This window comes from Cygnus olor, chromosome 15 (assembly GCF_009769625.2).
Source record: "Cygnus olor isolate bCygOlo1 chromosome 15, bCygOlo1.pri.v2, whole genome shotgun sequence".
In the NCBI taxonomy this organism is placed as follows: Eukaryota; Metazoa; Chordata; class Aves; order Anseriformes; family Anatidae; genus Cygnus; species Cygnus olor.
In genome coordinates this window covers 15,314,293-15,327,553 of record NC_049183.1, presented here as the reverse complement: position 1 = coordinate 15,327,553, position 13,261 = coordinate 15,314,293, and the positions used below count along the sequence as shown (strand labels likewise).

The 13,261-nt window shown below is 46.8% G+C and overlaps 1 protein-coding gene across 4 annotated transcripts in view; it reads left to right on the top strand.

The window, feature by feature from the left end:
- The window catches only part of CACNA1H (calcium voltage-gated channel subunit alpha1 H), a 227,814-nt gene that overhangs the window by 203,308 nt on the left and 11,245 nt on the right, over nucleotides 1-13,261 (top strand). For all 4 annotated transcript variants that reach the window (XM_040574186.1, XM_040574187.1, XM_040574185.1 and 1 more), the window contains 4 exons: nucleotides 178-248; nucleotides 9,737-9,815; nucleotides 11,863-11,984; nucleotides 12,470-12,808. In XM_040574186.1, coding sequence (XP_040430120.1) covers nucleotides 178-248; nucleotides 9,737-9,815; nucleotides 11,863-11,984; nucleotides 12,470-12,808 — 611 coding nt within the window. The remainder of the gene's footprint in view (nucleotides 1-177; nucleotides 249-9,736; nucleotides 9,816-11,862; nucleotides 11,985-12,469; nucleotides 12,809-13,261) is intronic.

Below are 13,261 nucleotides of genomic sequence, written 5' to 3'. Positions count from 1 at the left end.
TCAGGATGTTTGGATGTCCTGTGGGCCCTACCAGGATGCAGTGAGCTTGCCATCTGTGTGAATGAATGTAAGAGAGATGTAAGCCCTCTCTTACAAGATCTGAAGCTATATTTCCTTTATGGGTTTTCCTTGAGATATTTCCCAGCCCTGCTGACCAGGATTTGGTTTTCATTGTAGTGCTGAAACTGCTTAAAATGGCCACCGGAATGCGAGCTCTCCTGGACACAGTGGTACAAGCACTTCCCCAGGTAAGCCTCCAGACTTAATCCATGCCCAGCTTGTTCCTCTTGGTGGACTGCACCTTTTGGGCCTGGGGATAGCTCTGTGCCATGGTGTTTGGTGGGCACTGGAAGCCACCTGGGGAGGATATCAGCTTTCTCCACTGCCACCAGTGCTTTGGTAGAGAAGTTTTGTATGGTAACATAGCCTGTGTTAGATGGGAGAACCAGGATGATGGAAAAAGACTTAACAGAGAGCATACTGCTGTAGACAGAGCTCTTTTAAAATGCAGAATTCACTGGAGAGTTTGGGAAACACCAGAACAAAATGAGAAAACTGTTAGTGAAAGCACGGGAAGTAGATAGCTTCCAGCTCAGCAGTTCTCTGTGAGAGCAGCCACAGTTATTGACATGCATTGACAGAGGAGCTGCAGACTTTAAAAGCCAAATAGGAGAGACATTTCTGAGTGTTAAAAGCTTGAAGTGGGGTCTCAAATCACTGTATTCTCATGTGGTGCAAAAGGAACAAAGATTCTGCCAATCTTAATGATAATCGATAGGATCCTTCAAGTGTTCAGTTCCTGGGACCGCTTTTTTATGGGTCAATTTATCTGAAAAGAGAAGGATAGAAATTTTGCTGACTTGTACCCTTACCCCAAAAGAATCTAAAGCACATCAGAAGAATTCCAAGTTTAGGGCCCCTTTGTTTTTAAAATCTTGTACTACTTAAGTTTTGTTCTGCTAGTTTGTGGGTTTGGCGGTCTGATTCTTAATCTTTCAGTCCTCAGAGTCAGCTCAGCTGCCCACACTTTCCTATTTCACATATAACCAGACAGCACTGGAGGTGGAGACTGTAGGTTCTTGTGGACTCATTCACCCCGTACAAAATGCTATGAGATTAGAAAGGAAATATTTCTGCTTCACCCAGAAGAGGTTGGCAACGTGAGGTGCCAGGCCACTGAGGATCAGGCAGGGGAACTCTGCGGTGTTCTGTGAGCCAGCAGTTCGGATGCAGCACTTCAAGAAGCATGGGCAGACAAGTCCTTAGTTTTCAACCCATCCAGAACATCTCACAGCTGGAAGTTCTGGAAGGAACTGTATGAGTGGGCCTGCTCTGTTTGGTGTAAAAGTCAGCGTAGTGTACTCTGGGATGGACTGGGAGAGTCAGGCCTCCCCTCTCCCCAACACAGCCCCATCAGCATGGGGGGGATGGCAGCACACCATGCTGGGTGGTCACATCTTGATCAGCTTCAGCTGTCTGCAGAGGGATCACATCTCAAAGGCTTGGCCAAAAGCACACACCGTGTAGACATCTCTTCCAGAATATGAGAGGCCACATGAGAATTAGTAGAACTAGTGTATGTAATTACCCAAATATACCTCTGTGAGCTAGTTGCTGAGTGCAAGAAGCCCATGATCTATCGAAAATGAACTGGGAAACAAGGGGAATTTCTTTTTCTTGGAAAGGCCTGTCTACTTTTCATCACTGCCATGAAGATGTTTCTAATCTGAAACATTTGCCCTTTGGTATTCATATCTCCTTTTCAGTGAAGGATCTTGGCTGAGACTAACAGATGGAATTTACCAACTTGACCCCTGTTCTAGCATTTCAAAAAAGCTTTTGATTTGTGTCTATTATTTTTCTTCTGAAAGCATTGTGATTATAGAGCGTATTTTCTCTCTCGCCTTGTTTTTTTCACCCCAAAACAATAGGGTGGCTGCAGGCCAGGCTTTTTGTTTCCTTGGGGTGTTTTTGCAGTTAACATTCAAACTAAAGTCTCTTTTAAAGGGAAATCCTGAGGGGTATTCCAAGCAGATCTTGTGCAGATAAAAAAGCCACTTTGCTCCTCAGTGAAATTCGTAAGATAAGAAGGGAAGCTTGGGAAGACCTCTCCCACAATGATCACTTTTCATAAAGCTACAGTTTTCATTTCAAAGACAGGGGAAGAGAGTTCCTACTGTAATTGATTTAGTGGCCTAAAGCCACAGCTGGAAAATCCTCCTTGAATGTGTCTAAGTGACAAAATTGCATTCCATGTTTATTCATTAACTTTTGGGGAAAAAAATCTTTCTCTGGTGTTTGTAGAACGTCCATTTATGGGCTTACCATAATAAGATAGTCATTACAGTGCACATATTTTTCTTTTTCTTTTGGGTGATTTTCATCAGCTTCTTACTTTTTTTTATTCAGCAGCAGGGAGAGCTTGAGTAACACCTAGAGAACCAACTATCCCCAGCCTTGGGGAATGTTAGCATTTTGATCCAATATTGAGGATGTCACAATACAGGCTAAGTCCCCTCTCTTTGAATACAGGCTGACCTTAAGCTTCTGTTTTCAGTGCAGGAGGACTTCCTACCCTACTGTATCCTTCTTGTCAAGTAACCTGCTGTCTGCCCCTGCACAGTGATCTTCTCCTTCACCAGGTGTCTGAAAATAAAGAGATGGAATGAAGGAGTACAAAAAAGGAGAGGCAAGAGAGACAGAAAGAACAGTCCACTATCTCCATGCCCTCTTAGCCCCAGCAAGTGTTTGGGATAGTTTGAATGAATCATCACATTCCTGCCATAGACCAACCGTGCTTGTGCTGTGTGGATTCTTTTACCCCCTACTGTAAAGTCTTGAGGCAGTATCTCCTTTTCAAACAGGAACCCAAGTTTTCTAAGTTCGCAGCTGGTTGGCCGAGAGGTTGACCTGGTAGTGGGGCCAGGGTCACCCAGAAAGGCACCGTCAGCCTCAACTCTGAACCACGGTGTTCCCTTTTTGGACAATGAAAGAAACCTGTCAGGGGCTCTAAAGCACGAAGTGCTAAAATCTGATGCACTGGTATAAACTTGAAATAGATCCTCTGTTTTAAACAAAGCAGCTAAAAATGGAGCTGGGCTAGCGTGACCAGCTCTGACTTCATCGCTTAGACATTGCCAGACCCAATTCAGCCAGTTCAGTCCTGCTGTTCACAGATCAAAAACTCCCCTGTGACCACAGAGGCCTGCTCCTAGCATAACACAAGCCCCAGAGCTCTGGGTTGAACTTCAACACGTCTTAAAAGCCACCCCATCTTCTTTTAAGTACAGGAAGTGTTAAGGAATCAACCATCCCCTGCTGATGAAATATATTCTTACAGTAGGTGTTTATTCCTTCTGGTAAAAAAATCTGGTGTTTTTGGTCTGAATTAGCCAAGTTTGCTTTTTCATTGGATGTTACTTTGCTTTTTTCATTTAGAAACTCCTCCTTTTTGGAGGTAATAAGAGAAAAAATAATTTCTTGCACTCTCGCTAATAGAAGAACATTGAAATGCTTTAATCTCTCAGTATCAAGCAGGTTTTCAAGATCTGTTTCAAGTTTTTTCCTCTTCTTTATGATCTCTGGCCCCTTTAAGGCTGGTAATGAATTATACCACCCTTATGCTTCAGCTGTCTGCTCACTTGCTTATACATCTGGTGGTTACATCAGTTCTGTACGCAGTGTCTGCTCTGGAGGACTCCTGTTGGATGGTAATCCTTTAGTCTCGTTCACATCCCCTACTTTCCAAAGTACAATTCACCTTTTCTGTAGCATGGCCCACACTTGACTCTTGGATTTGCAACTTCGCATTTGGTTGGATTAAAACGATCACTGTGTAAGTGAATCCCCCATACCGAGCAGCCTCGCTCGCTTTGCACAGCACTTCTGGTATCGATTGCCAGTAAGAAAACCTACAGCCAGCGCTAAGCTGCCAGTGCTGTCCCTGACAGAGAGGACTAAGAGAAATCCAGGCCAATTGCCACCCTGGCTGTGCGGGGCCAACCATAATAAAATGTGGACTTTTCCTATCGAGTCTTATTAGCAGGAATAGCAGCAAACACAGAGGGAGCAAAGGGTGTTGGTTTTCCATCAGCCTTTTTGATGCTATGATTTCACTTCAGCAAATAACGAAGGTTGTAATTCTAAAGTGAATGAGACATTTACAGAAAGACAAAACACAATCTGACAGCTGAAGAGAGCCTGTTTTGCAAGGTGGTCTGTATAGTTTTTTATCCTCTTTTTCCTGATGCTCATTTGCACCACTTCAGTTCTGTTAAAGTGACTTCTGCTTTGCACCCCTGTGACTAGGAGTGAAATCCAGCCCATCTATTTAAACCATCTGGGTTCTTCTTTTTTCTCACTTGGTCTGTGGACAGCACATTAATTAAATGCAGGACTGTACAGTATACCTCCTCCTCGTCTTCAAAGCTTGGAACTCCCCCCACATACAGTCTGTGCCAAGAAAAAAAGTGAAGAACTCCTCGTCCTATTAGTCCCTTGAAGGACAGTCTCTAGTTTGCTCCTAGCCGGGAGTTCAGCTCTTCTTGGTGGTGCAGTTCCTGTGCTTATCTCCAGCTGTTGAAGACATATTTTGGCATTGTCTAACAGCAGTTATGGGACACAAACAATAGCCTGCTTTTGCCAGATGCTGAAAACCCACAATGACTGTGAAGCTCAGAGAACAAGAATAGAAATGTTTTACCAGCAAGTGTTTCAGGTGCGACTGATTCTGGAAGAGGGGTAGGTGTGTGCTATGCTGCACACCACAGAGCTTTGCAGAGCTGTCTGGGAGATGTCAGTAGAGAAGGGAAACAGAAATCACTAAGAAACCACTGTTCCGCTGGCTCTTAGCACTGGTCTCTGTGGGGCTGAAGGGATATACAGAAAGGGGAGCTGGTTCGGTTCAGCTAGTGGCCTTGTGTTTGCACCAACAAGGTGATCTGAGCCTCAAGGGTGTCTGTCTGGCCCTTTCCCCTAGTCCTGGAATTCACACGGGTGGCCTATGTTTTCCAAGCAAACGTGCCCATTTTCTCTTGGGTTTAATGCATAAATTACCCTGTGTTTTCTTGCTTCCAAGATTATTGCTTTGGCTCAAGAGTGCTGGAAGGAAGATGAGGAGGACTCATGTCCTTGGAAAGGATTGGCAGAAGCTTAGTTTTATGAGATATTGTTCTTGACAGGCATCCCAGGGAGCTGTGTGTGCTTTGCCTGCATGGACAACTGAAATGCCAAGGTGTGGGCCAGCGATGCAGAAATAATTGATGTCAGAGCAGGAAGAGGCACAAGAAGAACTGTAGTGTGCCTCAGCCAGCCATTGCAGGAGTGGGACAGCAGAAGACATGTATTTCATCAATGCCTCTCCAATAGCAGGGAGAGCAGGCTCTTGAGGGATTTGGGCAGGATCGGCCAGCTGAGTGCGACAGAGGAGTGATGGTGCCCAGGTGGCTGGCATCCTGTTGCATGTGATCAGCACATTAATAACAAGTGCAGTAACTTGCCTCTAGCCCTTGGCATCTCAGCATCCTGAGACGCTTCCCACAGCAGGTGAGAACCACTGTCCTCGTGTAATGCTCCGATGAGGAGCAGAGGCACGGTGATCCACAAGGGAAATGGCCTTGCTGATAGTGGTGTGATCTAATACAGAGGGAAACTGAGAAACGGGAGAATCGTGCAGATCTCATCCTCTATATCCCACTGACAGCAGGACCAGCCTGTGCCCGGAGGGAACGTACATCACACCTCCTATAGCTTGGCATCGTTTTTTATCGCTTGGGAGGCACAGCACTTTTACATATCAAGCTAACACAACCTACTGTAGTTTCTCCGTGTCCCTGTGTTGGCAGATACTGGCTTTTTACTGGCGTAGGTCAGAGGCAGGGCTCTGATGGGACATGAGGTGGTGCTTCGCTGCTGCAGCCTCCCTTAGGGAGAGGCAAAAAGCTAATGGCAGTGAAGTCTGCGATAGCTAAAGCAGAGACAGCCTCCCAGACTGTGCAGGAGCAGTGGGAAAAGGGTTTTGCTGGATGTGTGGAGAACGGAGTTGCTTTCCTTACTGCTAAGCAGGGTTACTCCAAGGCTTTTGCAGCAGTTGATCACAGATCGGTCTGGAATGTACCGTGTTGGAGGGAGGTAACTCCTCACACCACAGGGCCTCCCTGCTCCTCCAGTGGGTTAGAACCACCAAATGGGATGGAGGACTCTGCCTCTGTCCCTGCAGCACCCCGTGCACCAGGAACACAGACACGTTTGCCAGCAGTAGATGGCAGCCAGGATGCCAGGGAGTGAAGGTCCAGGAGGAATCACAAATATTCACCTGTGGCTCCATCTTCCCCTGTGGCTTCTCTGGGGTACTTCAGGGCACCACCACCATCTCCAAGACATTCTTCATCTCTGCTTCACTCCCTATGGGCCTCAGCCTCCCCCCAGCACTGGAGCCATGGCAGATGATGGATAGCCCCTGGCTGACAGGGAGAGGGGTTATTTGTAGTTTTCTCTGCCCAGCCAAAGGCACCAGCCCAAGTCAGGGGGAGTTTGATGGATAAACAGAGCATGGGCTGACCTGTTCAGAGCTGCTAGAGCAGAACCACTTTTCAGAGCCTGCCTGGCTGCCAAAGCTGAGGTTGCTGACCAGAGCTGGATCTCCGTCCCCGATGGAGAGTCCAGCACAGGAATTCCAGCCTTTGGATGCTGGGGAAAAGTGCCTGGATGTGCTCCTGCCCCCTCCCGTTCCTCACAGCAACATGATTCACACACAATCCTTTTCTTGTCTGGTCTCAATAGATCTCAAAGTGCTTTAGAGACATTAATTACCTATCCACAAGGGTATTACAAATGGGTACGTCGAGTTACAGGAGAGGAATGACTCACTCAAGGTCACAGACACACATGCAGTCTGCTTTCTCGGCTGCTCAGCAGCCCCTGGCTGACCTCGCTGCCTCTGCCTCACCCCATCTCTGGGAGCAAGCTTCGGGTCCTTCTCCATGCTCATGCCTTGGTGAAGGCCACAGGCTGAAGAGGACCTTCCTTTCCTTTCCCTTCCCATCCCGAGGGACATGTACCAGAAAGGCATGGGCTAAGACAGACAAAATATTAAATCTGGCACTGACTTGTACTGGTTCAGCAGAGCCAGGAGTTGCACAAATAGACCAAATGATTTTGCTGGGGTGCCTGAGAGGTAAGCCATTTGCTCAGCATCAGGTGTTCTTGTGCTGCTGAGAGACTCATGCCCTGTCCAGCCACAGGAGGCACCAGCTGCCTGCACACATCCCTGCGGCTGTTAGGTCTGCAGGGGTGGTCAGGGCAGTGGGGTGTTCCTGGGCACCTGGAAAACTACCTGCTTCTTAGCTTACACCACAGAGCAGCTCCAGATGTCTGGTGCGGGGTGGGCTGGAGTTTAATAACAGTAAAGGTGGTGCCACCAGCCATCCCAAGGCCTTTCACTTGCCGCTGTCTCCCACCTTTCTCTTCCACGTGGCCACGTTTCCACCTCAGTGTCAGACTTCAGTCACTTCCCAAGAGATCCTGTGCATCAGCCAAGCTTTGAAACTGCCCCTGGGGCTGCTCTCAGCCAAGGGCAGAAGCAACCTCAAACAGCAGCAAACACCACACTTACAGACACACTTCTAAGCATTTCTAGAGTATGCCTGTGGTTGAGGTGCCTTGAGCAGCCTGTACAGCAACCCCACAAGTGTAAACTGGTCTTTGAAGGACTAGTTATGAGACGTGTTGGTTCAGTAAAGTAGTTAGGCACAATCTTAAAGACAGAGTGTTTTACAAACACACACAAGGCAAATTGTTTATGAGCAAATGTCGGCTCAGTTCAAAATTACCAGTTATGAGTACTTATGCGTGCAAGGCAGTCATGCTTTGAATGTGGGGAGGTAGGCAATAGTTTTGACTGATAACCTGGTAATAACTTTGATGTTAGTCTAAATTCCTTGGAATTTCATCAATTCCAAAAGTTTGCAGGCTGATTTATTAAGCACTAAAATAGCAGTAAAATATTCAGCTTATAGGCTGCTTTGAAAAAAATCCAAGACCCTCTTCTGCAGTGCTACAACATCAGGCTTTAATTTACGCTCAACCTAGAAAACTTGTTTATCACTTTTAATTTCCTTCTCTTTAATTATTTGCTCATTTGCCTCCCTGGCAGGGTGTTTGTACACTTGTGCCTCTGCCTGTTTTCCCATATTTTCTGATTTGCAGTCATTTTGCAGACTGCCTCCTAATGTCTTATAAACCATCAGTGGTCCAGCAGACTTGAGCTACAAAGCGTTATTCCAGAAGGCAGTACATGCAAAGAAATAATCCAGACCAGCCATCCACATCACTGTATTATCTCTATTATTCCCTGGAGTATGGTAATAATGTTAGTGGAATTGCAAAGCTCTATGTGTAGTAGACAGTTTAGACTTTATAGCAATTACAGTCTCCACTGCATAATTTCACTATTGCCATTTCTTTAATAAAAAAATAAAATTAAAAAAAAAAGTGATAGCTGTGTTAATTTGATAATAACTGATATCGTATTGATAACCACAATAATGAAATTAAGCAACACGGTCAAAATATCCATCAGTGCTGTGGCTGTGCTGCCCTAAAGAAGAAAGCTCTCTCAGATTGAAGAATTCACTAGAAGATATCGTGGAGATCGTGCATCCCTTGGCCTGGCTACCCGAATCACCACCTTGCTCATTTTTCCTTAGAGATAAAATGAAGCTCGTGACACCCTGTCTAATGGGAGAGCAATCACTCTACCTCCATTACGAGTCAATAGACACAAGGAACTTAAAAGGGACAGGAAAGGTAAATGTGGACGGAGTTAGTTGCAGGTAAAATGCAGGTAGTTAGCTGGTCAGGCCACTCTGCCCCTCACATTCTCTGCCTGACTCACTCATAATCTGCTCTTTGAGTTGTTTTAAAGGCTTAGACTCGAGTGCAGATAACTGTAATGCCATTGTTATTAATAACCTTTGTGTTCCCTTTAGCATCATTGCACTTCTATTACCATCCCCTTCAGCCACTTTGCAAATGCGTGCTGATGCCTAATGGCAGCACACCACGCAGCGCTCAGACTGCAAGATGCCTAAGTGTTAGCATGTGGAATGAGGTTTTTCTTTTGAGACACCAAAAGCTAAAATTCAGATAGTTGTTGAGAAAAAGCTGTAAATGTCTCTGCAAGGCATCTTACTAGAGTAAGATGTAAATTTCTTGCACATACTAATTTTCCAAAAGCCCTCCAGGCCAGAAAAACCTTAGAAAACCAGGCAGCTCCTCCTGTGGCTTGAGACGTGTCTCATTAATGTCACGGTCTTGAAACCCTCTGCCTTCATGCTCAGAATCAGTCCTGGCAAGCAGAAGGGTGAGGCCTTAAAGCTCATACCAGAGCACCAGGTCACTTAAAGTGCCACTGTCCTGACGTGTGGTGCTGAGGGCTGCCGAGGCTGCAGCTACAGGCTGGCCACGGTACGACTGCATGCAGCGTCCCAGGTAAGTGGAAGCAGGATGGAGAGGCACAGAGACAGCTTTGCTTCTGCTCCTTTCCCCACTCGGGAGGCTTCTCTGGGTCTATTAAAGCAGACCCATGGAAGGAGACCAGGGCGCTGGAAGCCAGGGGAGATAACGATTAGCCTCTGGCCACCAGTGTCCCTCTTTTGCTTATATTTAAAATGTGATGGAGCAATTTAATTTGTGACCTCAACTTGCCTGACCCTTCTTCTGCTTTCTCCTTGTGTAGGTAGGGAACCTTGGCCTACTTTTTATGCTCCTGTTTTTTATCTATGCTGCCCTGGGAGTGGAATTGTTTGGCAAGCTAGGTGAGTAATGTGCCTGACACAATTTATTTCATCCGGTTGATATTTATTTGATATCTAGCTGTTTCCTTTCTTCTCTCTTATTCTTGGGTCTTACTTAGCTTCACAGCTTGGACTCTGAAGATTAAAGCTTTCTCTTGATCTCAGGGTCGCAGATGACACGTAAGGATGTAATACAGAACCTGCCTAATGTGCACACATATTTAGAGGTTTGTCCAACACCACTCTTGGCTGTAGAGGAACTATTTACTGTTTAAATATAATTGTCTAGCATGGATATGTTCACAAAGATGGAAGTTTGCTACTTAAGACAGCACATGAGCCTGCAGAGCTGGATGGTAGTCAGATTCATGTTGGAGGGATGCCACCATAAACATGTCCCTCCTCAGAGCTTCCACCACACTCTATTAGTTTTCTGCACTTGGCTGACATTGCTCTTCCAGCTGCCCAAGTCTTGTCTGTCCATTGTTCTTCTCAGCATCACCTTCCTTTTTCTGCATAAATCAGGAAGTATCCCCTGGTTCCTGATTGTCCAGCATCATTTATTCCTCTAGCTCAGGGATGCTGCAGAGCCGGTTGTGCGTGTGTCCACCACTCCAAACATCAGGCAGAGGCAGAGAGAAAACACTACGAACCTGGCTAAGCTGGGCAAGGCATCCACTGCCTTTAAACGTGCTGTTCAGAGGAGACGTGTCTGCCCTCTTTCAGCCTTCTCAATGCTTGCATCCCTGGTAGCATCAGAAGGGCCCGTCCTCCGCGGTGATTTTATGGCTGTCATTAATCCCCTTTATGAGTCCAGCCCTATGCTCAGATTACAAATGCCTGAAAGCAGAATATTTCTTTCAACCCAAGACAAATTATTTTTAAGTCTCCACAGGTTCTGGAAAAAAATTAGTTCTGCATCCACCCCAAATGAAATACTGTATGTTTCATATTGCGTGTCTAGATATACGGGCATGTATTTATTCAGCCACAGAGCTGAAAAATGTCTTATTCACAGAGGCACCTTCTGCTGCTCTGAGTCCTCTTTGTGTTTCCACGCACACACCTTGCCAGTGCCAGTCCCTGGGTAACCACAGCACGTGGTCAGAGACTGGGAAAGCCCCAGTCGTGTCTGGGGCAAACTGCAGGCAGTCGGCACACTGCTTCCCACCTGGACTTCAAATGAGAAATACTTTCGCTTCTTTTTTTTTTCCCAGTCACTGCTGGTGCATGTCAGCTGCAAGAACCATCAGCGCTCACTCCCCCAGGACTGGTCTTTTGGGGGATTTTCCCATTTGCTTTTTTCATTTTCCTTCCTTTTTGCTTCTGAAATAAATGCTTAATAGTGAAACTCCCTTGCAGGAGCCATTGCTGCCTGTCATCATGAAAATATAATGAGCCTGTGGTTTATGGAAAGAGGGATATTTCGTGTGTTCAATTTACATTCATTAGTATATTAACTCTCAGGAAAAAAAAATGTAAAATTGCTCCACTTTATTGCAGAGAAATGTCCCTTACCGTAGATGTGCCCTTTAAAAAATAATCAAGGCGAGGAATGCAATCAAGAGGATAGCAGACAAAGTGTACCGTAGGGCAGGGTTTGTTGAGACACCCCAGCAAAAGCCTTCTTGTTTCCACCTCCTGTTAGATCACTTTGTGTTGGCGCTGTCTGTTGAGGCTAAGTCAAGAGAATCAGGAAAATGTTGATAGGCCTCTGGAGGCCCCCAGCCAGCCTCCCCTTGAGGCCCCATCTAGCCTCATCTGTCTAGCCAGATCCTGAACACCAAGGATGGAGCTCCCCTGCCTCTCTGGTGACCTGTCCCAGGGCTGTTCCTCCCTCCATGTGAAAACACCTTGCCTAATGTCAACCTTAACCCTCATAGCCATGCTGTGTTACCATCCATTTTCTCATCTGCCTGCGCCAAGACGAGCGTGGCTGCACGTGAGCCCACCGTGGGATCACCACGTAGCCATCCTCCCTGCTGCAGCTGCGGACCATGGGTGCAGCTCTGAAGGAGCACCGGCAAACTTGGCTTCGCTGACGTGCTTCCACTTCTTTCTCCTGCAGACTGCAGTGAAGAAAATCCGTGCGAAGGTCTGAGCCGGCACGCAACTTTCACCAACTTCGGCATGGCCTTCCTCACCCTCTTCAGGGTGTCAACAGGGGACAACTGGAATGGCATCATGAAGGTGTGTGCAATCTCTGTCCGGGTTCTTTCTTCTCTCTGTAGATATGTAGCTACAAATATCAAACAAATTTAGGCACACCTTGTGTGAAAAAAAAAGCTTCCTTTTAAAACGTAAAAATTAAACGTTTCCATTTAAAAGTCAAGTATTTTCAAAGGATAATTTGGCCTAAGTCTTGCTCAACCTGAAAATTCATTTTTTTTAACAGATTTATTATACTTCAGGAAAATTGTGCCTGTTCTTGTGGCTGGGAGAAGTAACCATGGACTCTGCCCTGTGCCTTTGGGACATAACATGATCTTCCTCTTTGTAGATGCTGTAATTCATGGTGTCCATGTTTCTTCCCATTCATTTAGATCGTACCCACAAGCCATTGTCTCTGGGTTATGTTATTATACTCTTTAAGCCCTCAGCAGGTTACCTTTGGTTGTTTCTGTATTTGGAGCCCCAGACTTCATTAATCCCTCACCTCTCCCTCCCTGTTGCAGGATACCCTCCGGGAGTGCACTCGGGAAGACAAGCACTGCCTCAGTTACCTGCCCGTTATCTCTCCTGTCTACTTCGTCACCTTTGTCCTCATTGCACAGTTCGTCTTGGTCAACGTGGTGGTGGCAGTGCTGATGAAGCACCTGGAGGAGAGCAACAAGGAGGCCAAGGAGGATGCTGAGATGGATGCTGAGATCGAGCTGGAGATGTCCAGAGGAGCAACCACGTCGGCCACCAGTGGGAGCAGGGGAGGAGCGGTGGCCCCGGACAGCAGGGCGCCCTGCAGAAGTCAGGAGGCCATGAAGTCGGAGTCAGCAGCACAGGCGAAGCACCAAGCCCTGGTAATGGTTCACACGAGGTGTCTGCTCTTCTGTGCTTGGGGTAGGGAGGGGACAGTTCCTGCCAGTCACTGCTGTCTGGTCATCAGGCAGTCTGATCCCGAGTGACACGGAGCCAAGCAGGCGGGAGACGAGGCAGAGTGGGAGGAAGGCAGCTTTCCTGCACCCCCCTCCGGCAGAGATGTCACCACCACCTCCACATCTTGAGTCATCTCAGGAGGGCTCCCCGAGGAGGAAGGCCACTAGAAACATTCTCCAGGGCTAACACTGTCCTGATCGTTGTTGTAGGGAAGAATTGAAGGTCAAAGATCATGAATTTTAAGTTCAGAAGCACAGAGCCACATGTCCCTGTCCTGTTCCCCAGGCAGCACATTGGTCCTTGTCATTTTAGGATAAGCAGCAGCACCAGGGAGCAATCTCATAAAGCCCTGGGCTCTCTGGCCCTGACAACCCTGA